A 22,153-nucleotide genomic window follows, 5' to 3' on the forward strand; every position below is an offset into this window, starting at 1 on the left:
GGTGCAGAGCAAAGGGTTTGATTCTGGTCAAGAGCACACACCTGGATTGCAGGCTCGATCCCAGCCCTGGTCAAGGCATCTGCGGGAGGCAACCAACTGATGTGTTTCTTTCATATTGATGTTTCTCTCTCTCTGTGCCCCTTCTCCTTCCTCCATCCTCTCTAAAAATCAATGGAAAAAATATCCTCAGGTGAGGATTAACAACAACAAAAACATCCATTGTGTGTCATTCTTCCTATACAAGGAACACACAACATTCCCAAGGGAGTCAACCCCATCCACCTACTCCCTCCATTTGTCTCAAAGTCCAGCATCTTGGGGTGACGTGCAGTCCTCTCCCTTAAATCCTGATGTGGGCTTTAGCGGTCTGCAACTCTATACACCTAAAGACAATTATCACCCTGAAGTAATAACTGGATCATGACTATTTAAAATCCCAATTGAGACTTCTCTCTGTTTCTATTAATGGCAAGCTAGGTTATTTGGATCAAACTTTCAGCTTTTTAAAAAAAACAACTCTTAATGCTGGGTACTTTTTCAATTTTTTATATGAGTAAGTGACATGAAAAGATGGTAAAGAGGTATAAAGTCACTGCTAAATGAAAATAGAAAACTAGAGATAAAATGAACATCAAGCCGAAACCGGTTTGGCTCAATGGATAGAGCGTCGGCTTGTGGACTGGAAGGTCCCAGGTTCGATTCCTGTCAAGGGCATGTACGTTGGTTGCAGGCACATCCCCAGTAGGGGGTGTGCAGGAGGCAGCTGGAGGCAGCTGGAGGCAGCTGGTCGATGTTTCTTTCTCATCAATGTTTCTAGCTCTCTATCCCTCTCCTTTCCTCTGTGTAAAAAAATCAATAAAATATTTTTTTAAAAAAATGAACATCAATTATACTTTTGTTCTAGAAGCATTTCCCGTCAGGAAAATGTGAAATTCTGTTTTGATTATCTGGTGGGGGAAGAAAATCAAAGTCTGGGATTGCATAAGAAGGGGAAATTGTAAGAAGACTCTCCTCACATAGTGGAGACCTCAAAAAACTACACCTCTTAGGGTGAGAGCAGACAGAAATGAAAGAACCAGCAAGTGCCTTAGTAACCTTGGGCATAGAAGTCTTGAACTGCCGAAACCGGTTTGGCTCAGTGGATAGAGCGTCGGCCTGCGGACTCAAGGGTCCCAGGTTCGATTCCGGTCAAGGGCATGTACCTTGGTTGCGGGCACATCCCCAGTGGGGGGTGTGCAGGAGGCAGCTGATCGATGTTTCTCTCTCATCGATGTTTCTAACTCTCTATCCCTCTCTTTTCCTCTCTGTAAAAAATCAATAAAATATATTTAAAAAAAAAAAAAAAAAAGAAGTCTTGAACTTCATCCTATATAATAAAAGTCTAATATGCTAAGAGTATGGTCATCCGTTCAACCAATCAAAGAGTAATATGCTAATGATATGCTAAGGGCTCTCAACCACTCTCTATGACATGCACTGACCACCAGGGGGCAGACGCTCTGACTGGTAGGTTAACTTGCTGCTGGGGTCCAGCCAATCGGGACTGAGCAAGACAGGCCAGACATGCCCTGGAGCCCTCCTGAGGTCCCTCCCTGGCTGGCCAACCTCCCTCATCCCTCCCCGCCCTGATCTTGCATGATCTTGCACCCGTGGGGTCCCTCGGCCTGGCCTGCGCCCTCCCACAATCTGCGACCCCTCGAGGGATGTCCGAGAGCCAGTCTTGGCCCCATCCTGCAGGTCAGGATGAGGGACCCCACTGGTGCACAAATTCGTGCACCGGGCCTCTCATTTAACATAATCCTCCACCAGCAGAGCCCCCCCAGGATTCTTCTCACAGAAAGCTGCCTTCTCCAAATTCTACAAATATTATTTCAAATATGATAGCCATTATCCAGGAAAAGATAACTAGACACACAAGAATACTGACCCTATGCTTGAAAATCAGCAGAAACAACGGACAATATGGCAGATACAGTTATTGCAATGACCAGGCACAAACGATAAGGCAATCCGGCTTGTTATATTTAAGTAAACATTGTAACAGAGTAACCATAGAGCCATTGGGGATGATTCTGAGGTGAGAAAGGACTGGGTATGTTAGGAGATCAGAACTGAGGTCAGAGTGGCCAGTGTGTGTGGTGTCACGTTGGGTTCTCCTGTGTGACTCAGGGCCCCCAATGTGCCCCTTGGATCCGTCCTTCAACCTGGTTCCTTCCTGCTCAAACACCTCCCGGGGCTCCCCACGACCCACGCTATACAGTCCATGCGTGGGCTCAGGCAGAACCCGGGATTCGTGTGGGCCCTGTGGTCTGCTGGGGACACCAGACCCCCTCCGCCCAGCCACGCCCACTCCCTGGGTCCCCGCAGGCCCAGGCGCCCGCTGCAGACTCAGTGAGGCTGCGGCAGAGGTGACAGCGCGGTTTTTTCCTGGGAACCTGCAAGGGGAGGTGTGTGGGGTCTGGGTGGGCCGGCGCTCAGCGGCTCCACCCGCAGCCAAAGGCCGCCCTCGGCGCGCAGGATGAGCTCGGGCTTCCGGCGCGGCTCGGCCTCCTCGCACAGGACGCGGAAGCGCAGCAGCGTGAGCGCCAGGACCACCTTCATCTCGGCCATGGCGAACGTCTGCCCGATGCAGTTCCTGTGGGCGAGGGGGGAGGGAGAGGGGCGCAGATGGTGTCCGGGACCCCACTTCCGCCTGCAGGGTTAAAAAAGGGGCTAACCGCGCCTGGGAACCTCACCACCCACAGGCCACCCTCCCCTCCCCTTCCCCGGACAGCCGCTGGCCTCACCTGGGCCCCACTGAGAAGGGAATAAATGCCAGAGGTGACCTCTTCTGGGGTGTTTCTGGGTCGAAGCGGAAGGGGTTGTACACCTGGGGGCGAAGAGGGGCAGGCTTGCTGGATGGGGTTTCTCGGGACACCCGGACATCCCCAGCCCGGGTCCGGATCCCTCCCCATCACCAGGTCCCAGGATGGAAGGGGGAGGGGCAGCACCTCAGGGTTCGGCCAGACTGACGGGTTGTGATGAACCCCGAAGATGCTGATGACACAGATGTTTCCTATGCGGGGGAGGAGGGGGGCAGTCAGAACCAGGCCCTCGCTGGTGGGTCCTCCACCCTCCTCCCCCTGTCACGGCCAGCACCTTTGGGGATGACCCGGCCATCAGGAAGCAAGACGTCCTGGGTGCAGCAGCGGGAGATGACGGTGACCGGGGGGTGCAAGCGCAGGCTCTCCTTGATGCACATGGTCAGGAAGGGCAGCTGGGCCAGGTCGTCCCTAAGGAACCCACACAGTTATCCACTCACAGCAAAACCAGACGCCCCAGCCCTCCTGCCCCCAGAGATCCCTCTCCACCTCACTCCTAGACCAAAATAAATTCCAGGTGAACCACAAATGTAAGCATCAGAAAGTCGAAATCACAAAAGTTGCTAAGGAAAATGTGGGCTGGCCCAGCCGGCGAGGCTCAGTGGTTGAGCGTTGACCTATGAACCAGAAGGTCACGGTTCGATTCCCGGTCAGGGCACATGTCCAGGGTTGTGGGCTCCATCCCCAGTGTGGGGTCTGCAGGAGGCAGCTGATCAATGATTCTCTAATCACTGATGTTTCTCTCTCTCTCTCCCCTCTCCCTTCCTCTCTCTGAGAAATCAATTAGAAAATTTATTTAAAAAAAAAATAGCCCTAGCCAGCTTGGTTCAGTGGATAGATCCTCAGCCTGCGGACTGAAGGGTCCCAGGTTCGATTTCAGCCAAGGGCACATGCCTGGGTTGTGGGCTCAATTCCCAGTGGGGAGTGTGCAGGAGGCAGCTGATCAATGATTCTCTCTAATCATTGATGTTTCTCTCTCTCTCCTTCTGCCTTCCTCACTGAAATCAATAAAGAAATATATTTTTTCCAAAAAAAAGAATAAGAATAATAAAGACAATGTAGGCTAGTATTTTTAGAACCATTTTTGAGCAAAACACAACATTCACATGGTATTCTTAAAAGCATTAGTACATTTGCATAAGAAACTTTTTAAATTATATCATTACCTTAGAGCAAAACACATCTCTCTATGATGGACTTGAAGGTTATTTGAATAACTAAGATCCACTCCATACTCTAAGGTTGGATGACCTACTATGAAAGTGTCAATTCCATCTAAATGAATCAATATATTTCATGCAATCCGATAAAAATTTACTTGTGGTTTTTTGGGGGGGAACTTGGTTATGTTATCCAATTTGAAAGAATTAAAGTTCATTAAGAGCTAGGTGAATTTAAAAATAAAAGATCCAAGAAAGAGCCCTAACCGGTTTGGCTCAGTGGCTAGAGCGTTGGCCTGCGGACTGCAAGGGTCCCAGGTTCGATTCCGGTCAAGGGCATGGACCTTGGTTGCGTGCACATCCCCAGTGGGGGGTGTGCAGGAGGCAGCTGATCGATGTTTCTCTCTCATCGATGTTTCTAACTCTCTATCCCTTCCCCTTCTTCTCTGTAAAAAATCAATAAAATATGTTAAAAAAAAAAAAGATCCAAGAAAGAGAACTCAATCTACCAGATATTAAAATCCATCACAAAAATGCAGTAATAAAAAACAAAACAAAACACCAGTGCGGTATTGTTGCAAGAACAGGAAATGCCCATGGGACAGAATAGAGAGCTCACAAATCAATAAGCGAAATTTTAGCACCTGGTAAAGGAGGCCTCACAATTCCCTGGGCAACAGACGGATGTTTGATAGAAGGTGCTCAGACAACCAATGATGTGAAAATGAAATGAACCAGATCCTCATCTACTCCCTATACAAGGTGATGAGCATGTTAACTAACCTTATTGTACTCATTGTGCAATCCTATATAATAAAAGCCTAATAAGCTAAGTGTCTGGTCAACCGGCTGGCCGTTCAACCAATCAAAGAGTAATATGCTAATGATATGCTAAGGCCACTCAACCGCTTGTTATGACATGCACTGACCACCAGGGGGCAGACGCTCCACCCTAGCTTGCTGCTGGGGTCTAGCCAATCGGGACTGAGCGAGACAGGCTGGACACACCCTGGAGACCTTCCTCAGTCCCTCCCAGCTGGCCAACCTCCCACAGTCTCTCCCTGGCTGGCCAACCTCCTGCATCCCTCCCCGGCCCCGATCATGCAACAGTGGGGTCCCTTGGCCTGGCCTGCACCCTCTCACAATCCAGGACCCCTCAGGAGATGTCAGAGAGCTGGTTTCAGCCCGATCCCGCAGGCCAGGCCGAGGGACCCCACTGGTGCACGAATTCGTGCACTGGGCCTCTAGTATACACATAAATCATCACATTGTACACCTTGAACTTACTAGTACACAGTGTTATATGTCCATTATATCTCCATAAAGCTGGGAGAAAAAAAAAGATGTAGGCTTATATTCACTATAAACCATTTTGTACTATTTGAGTTTCACCAAGTGCATAATCTTTTGAAGTTGGGAGAAAAACGTTTCTCCACCTCACAGGACTGCTGTGCTGAGCAAAGCCTTGAGGTTGAGGATACTGCCTCAAAAATGTTTGTCCCGTCTAATAGCTCCTTTCCATCCTTCAGCCCTTGGCCTAGAATCTGACCCCGGACCCCCAGGCCCGGCTCGTCCCCTCCAGTTTGCCCCTGGAGTTGCAGAGAGATATTTCTAAGGCCCACATCTGACCTGTCTCTCCACTGCTCAAACATCTCCCATGGCTCCCCATTGCCCTATGTTAGTCATGGCTCTCCCTTCAAGAAAGAGTCTGCTTTACAGCTGCGAGGAGAACAGCTAGCTGACAGCCTCAGGCTATAGGGTCTCTGGGCCCTGCCGCAGCATTCACACCAAGGCCACACTGACCTGGGCAGCCCCTAGCCAATGACTGAGCAGGTGGCTACTGCTGCCTGACCAATGAGACTCTAATGGCAGCATCCCTGCCCACTTTTACCTTTTATCCAACATTGACATCCCAAAGAATTAAAGTAACACCCCACTGGACACCCTTAACATAGTTTCCACAGCACTCCAAGAGGGGCTCCCATTACCAGTTCAGCCTCATCAGGAGTCCCTCTATGTCACAAGGATCCAGCCACCTCTACCCCACCCCCCAACCAATATGCCAGGCTCACTCCTGCATGCTTCTGCCCTGGCCTTTGCACAAGCTGTCCCCCTGGCCGGGACCACTGTTCACTCGATGTGGTGAATTCGTATTTGTTGTTGCACAACCCAGTTTCACCTGCTTTTCTCCCAGCCCCAGCCTTGCCCAGGTAGGACTCAGGTGGGACTAGGCACTGAGTTGGGAAAGGACAGGCGGTGTGGACGTGTTTACTGAATGAAAACATGGGTGATTTTTACCCCTAAAGATTTCTTGAGAATCCCTGGAATGGACGATTAGGTGGGGGATTCAAGAAAAGAGCAAAAATTAAGGGGAGTTGAGGTCTTGCAACTTCAGGCAGAAATGCAAGGGAAGGGAGGAGAAGTTCATCTACTGAACACCTGCTGGGTGGCATCTGTTTTACACACTGTTGCAATTCTCCAAGCAGCCCTGTGGGGGAGACATTCACACACACGCACACACACGCACACACACGCACACACGCACACACACACACACACACACATTACAGAGGCGAAAAGTAGCATTCAGAAAAGGAAACTGATTTTATTAAAGTCACATAGCAAGTTAGTGGGGCAATAAATGTGGACACTCAGATCTTTCTGTCCCAAAAGCCTGTAACTTTTTCCCTGCTATCCAGGCTGGGTACCAGACCCTGCCTCTGGACTCTGCTTCCATTCCCACTAAATGGGAGGACACAGTGACAGACTCAACAAAAAGGTCTTCCCTCTTCCCCACTTTGGGGCAGAGCCAACGAGAGGGGCTCAGGAAGAGGCCAGGAGGACCCGCACTCACCATTCAATCTCTTGAGGCTCACGGTCGCCCAGGAGTTGTTGCACCTCCTGCCGGCAGCGCTCCTGGTATTCTGGGTGCCTTGCGAGGTTGTACAGGACCCAGGAGAGGCCGCTGGCTGTGGTGTCATGGCCTGGGAGGCAGTCAGACGGGCTTGGGTCTCTGGGCTACTGCAGCACCAGAGGGTGGGCCGTGCCCTCATATTAAGGCCCTCGGGGAGGGTGGGGAGGATCGGGCAGGGTGGGGTGAACCAGGGCCCACCTGCCATGTCCCTGGGATGGAGAGACCCCACCCCCGCTGGAATCCCACACTAGGACCCTTACCTTCAAACATGAAGGTATCAGCCTCAGCTCGGATGTCCTCATCTGACAGCCCCTTCCCGTTTTCATCCTTGAGAAAGGGCAAGATGCCTCAAGTCACACGGGCTCTGAGGATGTGTGTCTACCCTGAAATAGCCCCTGAGGCTCCATCACCCACGCAGGGTCCGTCCCTCTTCCTCTCCACAGCACACCCCACACGTTTTCTCTCGGGCCTCCTGCCTCCTGTGTACTCCTTCCAGACAGCCTTCTGCCATCATGTTTACAGCTTATCTCTAACCCCTTCCTCCCTTCCTCAAGCACCCTCCGTGGCTCCGCCGTGCCCTCTGCTTCAAGTCCGAGTTCTTCCATCGGACATTTGAAGTCAATGTCCATTCCACCTCTTGAATTCGGATCCCAGAGAAGCCCACCTTGGCCAGCAGGAGCACATCAATGAAGTCCAAAGTCTTGGCCTTGGCCTTGGCTTTGAGAAAGGCATGAGAACCCTGACTCATGAGGATGCGCCGCCGATCCCGGATGACGGCGTCCGTGAACTTGTGTACCAGTTCGCAAGCCCTGCGGAAGCGCCACCCGTCGGGAGTGAGGTAGTACAGGAAATCCAGGTGCAAGAATATCTGCTGGGCCCGCTTTGTCACAAGGGCGCTGAGCTCCAAGATGGCAGCAATATATTCGCTGGGACTCCTGCAGGACCAGGCCAGAAAAAGCAGCTCCTTAGCACACATGAAACCCCGGGAGGCCCTCCCAGCCAGACCTCAAGACCACGTTCACTCCAGAAAAGGATGCCTTCCCAACACGCTTCTATCTCTATGAGCTGCCTCGTGTCCTAGACCCCAAGGCAAAGCTTAGGAATCATGCTCATCTCCTCTCTTCCGATGCAACATCTGGCCCTGCCCATTCCGGTTTCTCTCAGATATGCCCCATTTTCTCCACCAAGCTTCGTTCTCCTGTCCATGGTCTCCTTGCATCCTGTGTCTACAGAACAGTCAACCATCTCTAGAGTCAGATGTCTAAGCTCAGCTTTGACCACAACTCTCATCTGTTCAAACACCTCCCACGGATCCCTGGATATCTCAAGATATATAAAGTTCATACCTATTTGCCTAACTTTTGAATGTCATTAAGATCCAGCCCCTGCCCTCCAACCTCATTTCCAAGATGTCTCCTCACTGTTTCACACACGCTGCTCATTCCAGACCCCTGGCCTTTATCAAATGGTTCTACCTACCTGAAGGGATTGCTCTTTTTCTTTCCCCAGCCTTATCCTTCAATGTCCAGTTCTGACCCACCTCCTCCAGGAAGGCCCTTATGATTGCCCTGGTCAGTATCCCCCTCCACCTACTCCCTTGGGCCCGTGGCTCATGCTCCCAGGCTCTGGGAAGAGACTCACTCCTGGCAATTGCTGTCAAAACTGAAGACACATTTCTGCAGACTGTCCAGGGTCATGAGGCTGATGTGCTCAAACATGTCCAGACGGATGCTGCCCTCTGAGGCCAGGCGCTTCCACTTGGCCTGGACAGAGAAGGGCATAGAGCTGAGGTTTCCCTGAGCCTTTCCCCAACCCAACCACTTGGATGGAGTCCCCAGACCCTTCCTCTTGGTCCTCTGCCCCAGGCACCCATCCCCAGGGAGGACCAGGCTTGAGTAGGAGTGACCCCATGGCTGGGAGTCAGGATACTTGGGTTCAAGATCATTGTCCTTCTCTAGGCTCCACCTGTCAAATCTTCAGTAAACTTAAGATAACCTGTTTTTGTGTCAGACAAATCAGCTTAAAATTATATATATATATATATTTATATATATATATATATATATATATTTGATTTCAGAGAGGAAGGGAGAGGGAGATAGAAACATCAATGATGAGAGAATCATTGATCAGCTGCCTCCTGCACACCCAACACTGGGGATCAAGCCCACAACCCAGGCATGTGCCCTGACCGGGAATCGAACTGGGACCTCCTGGTTCATAAGTCGACGCTCAACCACTGAGCCCAGCCGGGCTAGCTTAAAATTCTTGATCCACCACTCATAGCTCACTTGATAGCTTTGTGAATTTGGGCAACTCCCTAATCTCTCTAACCTTCTGTTTCATCACCTGTAAAGTGGTCATAATAATCATCTCTACCTCGTATGGTTGTTAAAATTAAATTATACAACATATGCAATGGAATTGGCTCATCATTTTTGGTATTCAGTAAGTGTGAAGTAACTGTTAGCTACCAATATCATCTTCATCATTATCATAGTGGGTAGGTGACTGCAAAAAGAGTTTCCAATTCTTTGTCCCTCCCTCTATCTTCATCCTTTGCAATGAGACACTGCAGTTCTTCCATTCGGAGGGAGAACCTCTTGAATCTGAGCTGGATGTGGGACTTGCTTCAGCCAACAGAAGAAGATGGAAATGGCCCTGACTGGTTGGCTCAGTGGATAGAGTGTTGGCCTGCGGACTGAAGGGTCCCAGGTTCGATTCCGGTCAAGGGCATGTACCTGGGTTGCGGGCACATCCCCAGGAGGAAGTGTGCAGGAGGCAGCTGATCGATGTTTCTCTCTCATCAATGTTTCTAACTCTCTCTCCCTCTCCCTTCCTCTCTGTAAAAAAATCAATAAAATATATTTTTTAAAAATTTTTAAAAAGAAGATGGAAATGATGGTGTGCTGATTCTAAAATTAGGCTTCAAGAAGTACTTCATGTTTCTGCTTGTTCTCTTGGAATGTAGTCTCTAGTGAGCTAGCCTACTAGAAAATGAAAGGCAAATGCCATCCTAGACCAGCCAACAGCAAGTTAAGCCCCAAACATGTGACAGAGCTGAGCCTGGATCAGCAGAGCTGTCTACTGAACCCAGCCATGACCACAGACACTGTGTGATTCCGGCTCAGACAAGAAGAACTACTCAACTGACCCATCATCTCATGAGCAATAACAAATTTTTTTTTCAAATCCATGAGTTTTAAGGTGGTATGTTACGCAAAAAAAAAAAAAAAAAAAAAAGCTACTATTCAATCTTTATCATTACCATCTTGAATTTAGAGGGCTTCAATGAGCAGACTGGATACTAAAGCCTTTCTGAGCACTAGTGCCAGGAACATGATTCCATGACATCATTTTGACCACCATTAAAAAGGGGTTGTTATCTCGAGTGTACAAATGAGGAAACTGAGGCTTGGAGAGGAAATGCAATGGCCCCCTAGCCATCCAATACAGCAGGGACTCCAGACCACATAAGCCTGAGGCCACTCCTCCTTTTCCAAGGCTCCAGCTGGGTCCCTGGGGTTAAGGAACTCACGTGCATGATGTCTGTGCTCTTGTTGAAAATCTTCATATAGGGCTTCAAGATTTCAAAGTGGAAGGCGGGGGTCAGCAGGCGGCGGTGGTGGCTCCACTTGTCACCAGCACTCAGCAGAAGCCCATCCCCTAGCAGAGGCAGCCACGGGGAGTGGGCAAGGTAGGACCTTCTCCTGGTCCCCCAAGGGTGTCCCCAACCTGCTCCACCCTCAGTTACTCACCCAGCCAGGGCTTCATGAAGCTATAGAAGACCATGTCCTTGGGTGCGACGGCAGCTGACATGAATGAGGACCATCAGGAGCAATGGAGAGGGGAAGGAGAGGGACTTTGAGTAAGGGGAGGAGGCTAAGAACCAGGGGTCTGCATTCCCCCTCCAAACCCATCATGGCAGAAATGGGACAAGGGCAGAGGAAATGGTGAGAGTGGGGAGCCACGGGAGGACCAGACCAGGCTGCAACACAGAGCAGAGCAAAGGCAGAGCCCAAAGACACAGTCCTAAATGCTTACACTCACCACAACATGGCACAACATGCTTCAACGCACCTTAACATGGATCCTACATGATCCAACATGTTCTACACACCCTAGCACAGTCCAGCACTCTACAAAATGCCTTTACAGGGACCTAGGACACCCTGTCTGCCCCAGCACTCTCTGACACCTCTTAGGACATCTGACATGGCTCAAACATGTTTTAACATATCCTGACATGACTCCAACATGGATGGCATGCCCTGACATAATACAGCATGCTCTGACATGGATCCAAAGACAACCTGACATGACCTCAGTATGTCCCACAAACAGGCCCCAGTTAGGACTTAAATGTGGTCCCATTAATGTCTCAGACATGACTCAGGTCTGACCCAGACTTTCTCAGCATTCTCCTCTACCTTATATGCAGCATTAAGTGCTTAAGTCAGGGGATCCTCTGTCTTAAAGGGACTAGAGGACACTGCCCCTCCCAGATACTGAGCTCCACTCACCATGAAGAACTGCCACTACTCCCTCTAGACCAGCCCCCCAGGGCCAACCAGACACAGGTCACCAACCTGGGGTCTGGTGGATCTTCCCCCACAATAGTCTGGCCATTGATCTTCCAGTCCCAAATCACCTTCTAGCTTAGGGTTCCTCCCATCAGAGGCAGCTAGGGCAGCTGAAAACATACAGGGCTCAGAGGAAAGCTTCAGCATGCTCTGTGGTCTTGAGAAGTCACTATGCCTCTCTGAGGCTGATTCTTCACCCAGAAAATGCCCACCTATGAAAGTTGCTAGTGGATGGACATCTGGTACCTGCCTGTCCAGTGTCCATCCCCTTCTCCTGGAACCAGGACCCCAATCCTCCTCCACTCTCAATCCAAGTAATTAGGAGGGTGGCCATGCCAACCCATCCTCCACTCCAGAGCTAAGCATATGACTCTGAGCCTTAGCAATCAAGTCAGAGTGATTAGATGAGGGATTGGTCCCTGGGACCCAAGCCAGGCCAACTTAAAGAATCCTGCAATCTTTCCTGGGAATAAGCTCACTTTTCCAGGGCAGTTGAGCTCCGGCACAGAAGAACACAGAACTATGAGATGAAGACAGATTTCCAATGGCATTGTTTGAAGACCTGGATCCAGCCATACCTGAAGACAACTCTCGCTGAGCTTTCCAGTCAATAGCTCCCCTTTCTTTACTCAGACCTACAATGTTGAGTTTCTGCCACTCAAGACTGAAAGAGACTTTGTCAACTAGAGAGAGTCAGGGACCTTCCCAGAGTCACCCAACTGGTTAGTGTCACAGTCATGACTCTGTCAACATTGCCCATTCTCCTGCTCAACCTGGCCTGTCCAGGGGTGGGAAGGGCTGGGAGCAGAGGCAAGGGAGAGGCTAGGGTTGGGGGCTCCTGGGAGAGATACCTGGGGCCTGGAGCAGGGGGGCCACAAACTTAGGGTGAACGAGCCGCAGGACAGGGTAGAAAGGCCCCATCCACCAGAGGTGGACGTCACGGAAGTAGTGGCCCAGTTCCTCAATCAGCCGCAAGCCCTCCTCATTGCTCTTCACCTGGGAATGGATGGGGATGAGGCAAGGCCTGACAGGGGGCCTCAGATGCAACAACTGCCCTACTCACCATACCCTACTCACTCCTTAACTCCTTCTGCCTGGATTATTGGTCTGCACCTGTCTCCACCTCACTAAGTCAGCTTCTCTTTGTTGGTCTCAGGTCTTTTTGTGTGCTTGTCTATCTACATGCCTCTCCCTGTTCCCTCATTCTCTTTATCTCTCTGTTTCTTTAGGAGATAAATAAGTAGATAGATATATGAGATAAATAGAAGATAGATGATAGATAGATAGATAGATAGATACATAGATACATAGATAGATACATAGATAGAAAGAGATAGCCCACTCAAAAGACTGGAGGTGAGAGAGACAGCACCTGGCTATGAGCAGCAAGAAGGAGTTCCGTGCAGCTAAAGTGAAATGTATGAGAAGCAAAGAAAAGGTGAAACAGCCCTAACTGGTTTGGCTCAGTGGATGGAGCGTTGGCCTGTGGACTGAAGGGTCCCAGGTTCGATTCCGGTCAAGGGCACATGCCTGGGTTGCAGGCTCATCCCCAGTAGGGGGCGTGCAGGAGGCAGCTGATCGATGTTTCTCTCTCATCGATGTTTCTAGCTCTCTATCCCTCTCCCTTCCTCTCTGTAAAAAAATCAATAAAATATATTTTAAAAAAAATAAAAGGTGGAACAGAGAGCAGATCAAGCAGGGCATCAAGAGTGGGTAGAGGCAGGGATTGATTCTGAGGGCACTGGGGGAGGGGGGGGCATGCAGGATATGGAGATGAGGAGAAACAGATGGAGAATTGGAGGGTGGATCACCTCCTGGTGAGGTGACCGCTCCAGTCCCTCCGAATGGAATGCCCCATCAGAGCTGACCAAGTCCCCGGGGCTCCAGGCAGGTGACATAAGCTGTTTTCACTGTGGACCTGTTCCCTGCTCTCCAAGGACTTGATGAGGCACTTGATAAGATCGCTCCAGAGAGGAAGCGACTCCACTCACCAGCTGAGGGACTGGAAGAGGGAAGAGTGCCCACGGCCATCCTCCACATCCAAGCCCTTGGAGGGGGAGTCAGAACTGCGGAAACTTTATAACATTCCCACTGCCTCCAGGGCTCCCTAAGATCATTCTAAGACCCAGAATCTCACCCAACCGTCATGATGAGCTTGGGACCTTCTGTTCTGTGAAGAGCTTAGGACATCCTGTTCTGTGATAAGCTGGGGGGAAGTGGGGGAGGAGAGGAGTTGGTCGCGCATCCCTTCAGCCTTGGATAACCAAGAAAGGTGACTGCAAGTTCATCCAGGCCTAGCACATGGCCTCCACCGTGACGTCATCAAATATTTATTGAGTGCCCACTGTATATCAGTTCCTGGCATGGGCACTACAGATCTTGTGTCTACCCCCAGTGACACTATCTAATGGGGGAGATGAATAAGAAACAAATAATTGGACCATTAACTGTTTACATGTGAGCAAGGCCAAGTCAGAAGTCAAGGTCTGGGGGTCAAGGACGGTTTCTAGAAGGAAGTTACATTTGAGCTGAAAATGGGAGGAATCGACCAGGCAACCACAAGAAAAGACGTGCTTCCAGTCAAAAGAGCAGCATGAGCAAAGGCCCTGGGGTAGGAATGGCTAGGCTCATTGAGGCGCTAAAGCAGGAGCTCTGAGTGTCCTCGGAGTGTGGGTGGGGCTGGCGAGGGCAGGCAACATTTATTCTTTATCTTCAGAGTGATAGGCAGTCATCAGTTTTTAGCCAAGAAGAGGCATGATCTAAACTCAATTTCAGAAAAATCTCTTCAAGGTTAAAGAGAGAGAGGATGATAGTAAACAAAAGCCAAATGAGAGATCAGAGAGGGAGCAGGGTGAGGCTTCCAGGGAAGGATGATGGTGGATGGAGCCAGGGGTGGCAGGAGGATTCAGACAGGGGACAGACTGAGGAAAGGCTGTGGGGACACACAGCCAGGTGTGATGTGTAGGTGAGAGGAGAGAAGGGCCAGGGGACCCTAAAGTATGGGATGTGGATAACTGAACGATGAACTACACCCAGGGTGGGGATTAGGATTGGGGATGGAGCCGTGATTTCAGATTCCAACGTGGTGACATGAGGACTTTATGAGACATCCCCACCATATGAGGAGGAAATGAAGGGGCTGGGCATAGAGCCTCCGACTCAGGAGAAATGTGAACTTGGAACTCACTTATGCAGGGAACTGATGGTCTCCTCAAGATGTGAAGCCCTTGGGAAGGAGGTGGCCTTGGGAGAGAGAGGAGGGGTTAGGACTCTGGGTGAATCCCCACATGGAAAGGTAGAATGAAGGAGGAGCCGGGACTGGAGATAGAGGAGTCGCGTGGAGGTGAGGACTAGGGCAGGGACTTGTGCTACAACCAAGAGAAAAGGGAGTTTGCAAGATGACGGAGCAGGCAGCAAGGTCAGAGTTGCTTGGAGGTGAATGAGACGGGATTTAGGGGCCTGGAGTTCACATTCATCTCAGAGGAGCCTGGTAAGCGTGGACCAGACTAGAGCAGGTGAGGATCGAGTGGGGAAATGGAGGAAGAAAGGAGGCAAGACAAGTCTTTGTCCAGGAGGAGACAGAAGCGCATGCAGACGGGAGGTTTTGTGCAGGTTGGATCGCACTGGAGGTGAGTGGGAGCTTAGCGGACACCCTTTTGTCCAGTTTCATGGCCTCCTCTAGCATCATGGTGGAGAAAGATTGGAGGATGTGGGAATGAGCTCAAGCAGGCAGAGGTTGTCCAAAGAGTCAGGATGGAAACTTCAATTGGCGAGAGACTGCAGCCCATGTGCAAAGGATGGAACCAAAGCTAAATGTGCCCAAGGAAGTGGCGTCCGAAGGAAGCTGTTGGGCTGGGACGTGGAAGGGACATCCTGGTGGCCTCAAAGATGGAGAAGAAGAAAGACGCTGGAAGGAAGAGGGGGTTATGGTCAGAGGATGCAACACTCAGAGCAGTGGCTTTGGAGATAGTGCCTTGACCAGTGAGGACAGAGTCCAAAGTGTGATTGTGGCAATAGGGGGTGGATGCAGCCTGGACAAAGGGCCTCTGGGGAAAAGGCTAGGAATGGGGAAGGGGGCCAGGAGCCCCATCCCAGGAAGCTGGCCATAAGGATTCCTTCTGAAAGGTGACATGGTCAACTTTGATCTAAGTTGGGCAATGGGGCCCATTGATATACCTGGGGAGTGGGAGCCAAGATAAGCAAAGTGCCTGAGGAAGGGGAGGAGGAGAGACTGCCCACACCTCTTCTCATGCCCAGCTGTGCCCTGGGGGGAGGGGGGAGAGGGGGAAGGGAAGAGATGGCAGAGGTCATAGTTAATTCCTTTGGGGAAGCAGAGGTCAAGAGAGGAGCAGACACTGGCCTGAGGCCAACAGAGATGAGCCAGGCAGCGAGCGGGACCTTGAGGAGACCCCAGGTCCAGCAGTGGAGACTGTGGGACACCAGGAGGCCTGGCTCTGTGCAGTCCACCCTGAGAGCCCCTCAGAGGAGCACTGATGGGGACAGACAAGCAGAAGGGGGCGTGGGGTGAGGAAGGGTAAGAAAAGGAAAGCTTTGGGGACATGGAGTACACCGAGGAAAGAAATGAGCCTGGTGGGGAATGAGGAAAGAGGGCTCCCTCACTTCTCTGCTGTCCTAGACCCCAGCCCAACCTCTGAGCCCCATTCCCAACCTTCTGGGAGTCCATCTGAAACGGCAGAATAAAATGTTCCCCAAAATTGCTCCACCGGGGCAAGCCCTACCAGAATCTCGGCAGTTACCACTAGGTAATTATAAAAAATGGTCCGGGAACTACCCTGACTTCTTTTAAGTTTGTCTTTCAGATCTAAAGCCAAGCTACCAACCACAGGGACAAGCTCAATCCCCGGTTGGAAAGTCCCTTCCTACATCCCATAATAAGTGCTGCACAATCCCAGAATGCTTCGCTTCACTGACATATACCTGGATATCAGTGTTTCAGTAAAGGAAAAGCCTGCTAACCTGCTCCCTGATTGGTTGACCCAGAAATGTCTGTGTTCTCAAGCCCTAAAGCCCCTAAGCCCCACATTTAGGGTGCAGAACCTGGGACCTTATCTCTGTGTTCTCTTCCTCCCCCAATAAATCTGTCTTTGCTTTTACGAGTGTCCCTGGTCTAAATTCTTTTATATCTTATACCAAGAGCCCAAACTCATAGGTTATACATCTACCCTGATACCCCAGACTTGTCCTAATGCCCACACTCACCATGCCCAGGTGACCCCAAAACCAGTTCCGCTTTGGGGGCTGCGGGAAACAGCGGAGGCGAAGAGAGTTGTCATAGATGCTGTAGGTCCAGGCCAGGAAGCGGGCCAGGAGCCAGGAGGCTCCCAGCAGCAGCAGGAGCAGCCACGGGGAGGCTGCCAGGGGCCCCAGTCCCAGCCAGGACTGGCTCAGCTGCAGCATCCTGCAGGGCAGGCAGCGGGTGAGCTCCTGAGGCCCAGGACGGGGCCGTAATGGGGAGCTCAGAGGCAGAGACCCGCTCACAGAGGGAGAGGGCCCAGGGTGTAAGGGTTAGGGGCAGATGGCAGGGCATGGGGGCTCAGGAGGGAAGGGACACCCAGGGAAATTCAGAGGGAGAAGGTCGGGGAAAGGGAGAGAGAGGCAGAAAGAGGGAGAGAGAGAGACAGAGAGGGAGAGAGACAGGGGGGAGTCAGACAGAGAAAGGGGAAGGGAGAAAGAGAAAGAGAAAGACTAATGAAGAAACGCCCAACAAGAATTAGCCTGTGGAAGGTTGCCAGGGCGGCTCCAGTTACAAGGAAACCAGCTTGCTCCCAGGAGCCCAGATTGCAGTGACCAGCGCCCCTCCCCGCCCCAGGCCAAGGGCTCTCAGGCCCGTCAGCCTCAGCCTAGTACCTTCTGCTGGAGCACTTAGTCCTACTCGATCTCCTCACCCTCCTCCTGGGCGGACTTTGTCCCTGGCCGACCTCTGAACTCTGGGAGGCTGGGCTTGGCTGAGTCAGCCAATGCCTGTGTGCCTAGCTGTTTCCTCCCTGGTGGCAGTCACCCAAAACTTAAAGCCAGAGCCAGCTGGGTCCAGAGAGAAGCCAGCTCAATGTCACAGGGAGTGAGTGCTGGAACCTCAGGACTCAGCACCTCCAGTGAGTGGGGTGAGGGGCAGGTTTGGGTGTAGAGTCTACACTGTAGACAAAGGTGACCCTCAGCCCCCCACGTTTACTTCCTCTTCTACCCTTTCAAGTCCAGGGTTCAGCAGGTAAAACCTGAACTTGATTGTTTAGTTGCCAGGTGAGTCTTGTCCTAAACATCTCCCTGGCTCCTCCAGGGCACGCAGTCCTACCTCCAAGCAGCCCAGGGCCTGAGCCGGCACCTGCCTGCTGGGAAGAGGAACAAAGAAACCGCCTGGCTGGGGACTCGCCCATCAGATTCAAGGGTAGAAGGGCCCTTTGGGAAGAGGGCACCTGGAGGCAAGTGGGGTAGGTCTGTGGGGCCATGAGAAGAGGGTCCAGACGGGAGAGGGCAGAAGTGGGAGACCCTCCGTGACTACTGTCTCGCTCTGGCTCTCACTGCAAGCTGTGCTGGCCCCTTTGGGGTTTAGCCTTCCCGTGGGGTGAGAGCCGGAGAGGGGTCACAGCCCGTGAAGGGGTCTCAGCCCCTAGGAAGTTTCCCCATGGTCAGGCTCCAAAATGAGGGTGAATTTGAAGGATGCAGCTGAGTGAAAAGATTGGGACAGACTTTCCTCCTGCAACTGACAGGATGTTGGGGAAACATCCAAACACACACACCACCTCATTCCTTCCAGTCCTACATGATCCAGCTCTGGAGCCCGCAGCAGGTGAGGCACACTGCCCTAGATTCTCCTCCTCCTCCGCTGGGAGGAGCCACCTGCTGACAGGCCCATCTGGAGAAGAGTGAAGGGCAGGGCCAGGGTGGATGAGAGGCAGCAGGGCTGGCCAGACAGGTCTGGGGAGCAGCAGGAGAAAAAGAAGAATCAAAGGTCCTGAGAGGTGTGGTAACTTGTACCAGCCACACAACAAAGTCATTCGGCTTGATGGCTCAGGAGAAAGTGAATCCTGGCACACAGTCGGTTTTATTAACTACTAGAGGCCAGGTGCATGAAATTGGTGCATGGGGGGCGGGAGGGGGGGGGGCGGGGGGGCCTGTCCCTCAGCCCAGCCTGCACCCTCTCCAATCTGGGACCTCTCTCACAATCCAGGACTGCTGGCTCCCAACCACTTGCCTGCCTGCCTGCCTGTCTGATTGCCCCTAATAGCTTCTGCCTGCCAGGCTGATCAATGCCTAACTGCTCCCCTGCCAACGCGATTGCCCCTAACTGCCCTCCTCTGCAGGCCTGGTCACCCCCTACTGCCCTCCCCTGCAGGCCTGGTTACCCCCAACTGCCCTCCCCTGCAGGCCTGATCGCCCACAACTACCCTCCCCTGCAGGCCTGGTCACCCCGAACTGCCCTCCCCTGCAGGCCTGGTCCCCCCCAACTGCCCTCCCCTGCACCCTGGTCCCCCCCCAACTACCCTCCCCTGCAGGCCTGATCGCCCACAACTGCCCTCCCCTGCTGGCCATCTTGTGGTGGCCATTTTTTACCACATGGGGGCGGCCATCTTGTGTGTTGGAGTGATGGTCAATTTGCATATTACCTCTTTATTATATAAGCTATTATATAGGATATAGGGAAGAATAGGACTTAGCAGCCATGCACTCTAAGAACTCAGAATGCGGTCCTCAGCCCAGCAGCCTGGATATCACATGCAGCATCTTGGAAATGCAGCATCTCAGACCCACCAAGGTGATGACTGCAAACTTTTTGCCATTGTCCCCAGGAAAAGGAGTTCATTTGCCTTCTCCTTGAACCGGGACCGGCCTGGGTTGCTTAACCAATAGTATGTGATGCCGGGGGTGTCATGCCAGTGATGGCCTTGAAGACGACTGGCAGCTGACACCATCTTTGCTCACAGGACACATTTCATGCTATATACAGAGATGACTGATAGACGAGGTAGATAAGTAACAGATGATAGCGATGGATAATAGATGGGTGATGGGTACATAATGAATGGATAGGTACATAGATGACTAATGGACATCTGTGCTAGTAGTTCTGTTTCTCTGGAGAACCCTGGCTGACATAGAGGTCAATCTACTTCCTCTCTCCTGGAACCTGAGCTGTCCTCACTGACTTCAGGGACTTGGAGTCTAGATTATGAGAAGACTTGAAGCTTCCCTCCAGGCCCCTTGGAATACACCCTTGCGAGTGTCCCCCCACGTCCCGCATGGTTCAGGGTTCAGGTTCAGGGTTCGGGCTCTGGAGGAGGCCACACACAAATGAAAGAGACTAGACAAGAAAGTATAAATTTGGGAATATTGGGGGCCAGGCGGGAGCCCAACTCAAGGGGAAGGACTTTGCTTTGCTCCGGCCTTGGGGTCCCTTTTATTCAGGTTTTGGGATACACCCATAGCCCTTAGGCAGACAATTCCAATAATAGCTGATCAGTAAGGATTTACATAAAACTAAAAGGTGAAAGTTGCTTTAGCTACCATTGTCTCAACTAAACAGTGGGTGGTTGGCTCTGACCTTTCAGAGCCTTCAAGGTTAACCAGCCCTCCGGGTTCCTTGTCCACACCTCTCTGCTAGTGAGGACAATGGGTGGCTTCCAACACACCCTGCTGTACACAGCTGCCATGTTACGAGGAAGCCCAAGCAGCCCCACAGAGAGGCCCTGCGTTAGCAGGAACTGAGGACCCCAGCCAACAGCCAGCACCAAATTGCCAGCCATGTGAGCGAGTTATGTTGGAGGAGCATCTTCTGGCTTCAGGCAAGCTGCTCCAACTGACGCCATAAAGAGTAGAGAAAGCCATTCCGGCGGAGCCCTGCCAAATTGTAAATTGGTGAGCAAAGTGAAGTTGGTCAACCGAAGCGACTAAACGTCTTGGCAGTTCGTTATGCAATAATAGCTAACTGGAACAGATGATATTTCCCAACATGTTTGGAGTCCTCAAAAAAATGGTTATGTGGTCTTGCTCCCTGGCATATGTCATCAGTTTGGCTCAAATAAACTCTTATAAAAAAAAATTCTCTTTTTAAAAAGTGGTTATGTGTGCCTAAATGTTTGTATAGATACTAGAAAATGTTCATATATGCAATTTGTAAAAACTGAAGGGGGAAACATCAACCCAAACTGCTGGGTTGGGACTGGAGAGTAGAAACGGAAGAATTTCCCTTTAAAATTTTTACACTTGCAACTTAAAAAAAAGAAAAGAAAAGTTTTTTATTGATTTCAGAGAGAGGAAGGGAGAGGGAGAGAAAGAAATATCAATAATGAGAGACAGCCATCAGCTGCCTCCTGCACACACTCTATTGGGGATCGGGCCTGAAACTCAGGCATGTGCTCCGACCGAGAATCGAACTGTGACCTCCTGATTCATATGTAGGTCGACACTCAACCACTGAGCCACACTAGCTGGGCTACACTTGCAACTTTTTTTTTTTTTTACATCAAGGTCATACAATATTTGGAGAGAGGAGATAACTAAATAAAGTGCTTATAACAACCCTCCCTTGATTCATGGTCAGCACCAAGCATGTGTTTGCCATTATTTCTCTTATTTCATGACAGATTGAAGACATGGAAACCAGCTATAAAGGAGTCTTAGGTCCCTCTGGTACAAACAACATGGATAGTACTAGTTGTGAATGGCCCCCATTCCCTCAGCCCTTATCAAGGAGGGGGGCTTCCAAGAGGGGTGCAAGCACTGAGATTGGGGGCCAGATGGCCCAGAACCAAAGCCCAGCTTTGCCACTCCCCAGCTGCGTGACTTTGGCAAATGACTTGCCCTCTCTGATCCTCACATTCCTCTTCAGTAAGAAGAATATAATAACAGCCTGTGGGGACTGGGGATTGGGCATAAGCACAGGTCTGTGTGCGTCCCTTAGTTTGGATTCCCCGAAAGTAGACTGTGACACAAGAATTCAAGTGCAAATCCTTTATTCTGCGGCAAAAATTCAACCGCAAGTTGTTTCTTTGGGAGATGATCCCCGGAGAGGCCAGTAAGGCAGTGGGGGACGTGAGGTAGGGAAGGGAGGGCAGCAGGGAAAAGGTGCTTTAAAAAGGAAGTTCCCACTGTTGGAACCTGGGGCTCAGTCCCCCTCAGGACCTCTGGGAGAGAGCAGAGAACGTGCACCCAACTGTCATTAGTCAGGGCTGCTCCCCAGCACATTATTTCTCCAGAACGTCCCGCTTGCTGCAGGGCAGGGAGGGGCTCTAGACAGGGGCTCCTGCCTTGAGCAGGAGCACAGCCCGATGTGGACAGTTATAGTCGTTCAATGAGTGGGGTTCTCCCCTCCTCTCTTCCCAACACCTCCCCCTGCCCAATCCCTCCACACACACACAGACACCTTAGAGCCTGTGTCCCCAAACCAGCCAGCAGAGGGAGCCTCTGACACACTCAGGAGAGGAATGAGCCTTATGTGATGGCACCAGGTTTATCTAAAGACTCACACCCAGGTGGAGGTGAGTCCTAGGCCCCACGGACCTCATGCCTCCCCTCCTCCCTCATTCATCCACCAAGACCCTTAGTGAAAAGTCAACGTGCACGACAAGTAGGATGAACCTATAAAACCCACAGGAGAACCGAGGTGCAGAGGGGCAGTCA

The 22,153-nt window shown here is 51.3% G+C and overlaps 1 protein-coding gene across 1 annotated transcript; it reads right to left on the minus strand.

The window, feature by feature from the left end:
• Positions 1–1,999: 1,999 nt before the first annotated feature.
• On the minus strand, positions 2,000–17,441 carry LOC103300939 (cytochrome P450 4F3-like). Its single transcript, XM_008157868.3, has 13 exons — positions 17,387–17,441; positions 16,739–16,937; positions 12,370–12,514; positions 10,694–10,747; positions 10,474–10,601; positions 8,577–8,698; positions 7,600–7,870; positions 7,196–7,262; positions 6,876–7,005; positions 3,139–3,272; positions 2,991–3,055; positions 2,787–2,869; positions 2,000–2,635 (listed from the first exon to the last, which is right to left on the minus strand). The coding sequence occupies exons 2-13, from the start codon at positions 16,934–16,936 to the stop codon at positions 2,389–2,391; spliced, it is 1,644 nt and encodes a 547-aa protein (XP_008156090.2). The 5' UTR covers position 16,937; positions 17,387–17,441; the 3' UTR covers positions 2,000–2,388.
• Between the last annotated feature and the right edge of the window lie 4,712 nt (positions 17,442–22,153).

This window comes from Eptesicus fuscus, chromosome 6 (genome assembly GCF_027574615.1).
Source record: "Eptesicus fuscus isolate TK198812 chromosome 6, DD_ASM_mEF_20220401, whole genome shotgun sequence".
NCBI lineage: Eukaryota > Metazoa > Chordata > Mammalia > Chiroptera > Vespertilionidae > Eptesicus > Eptesicus fuscus.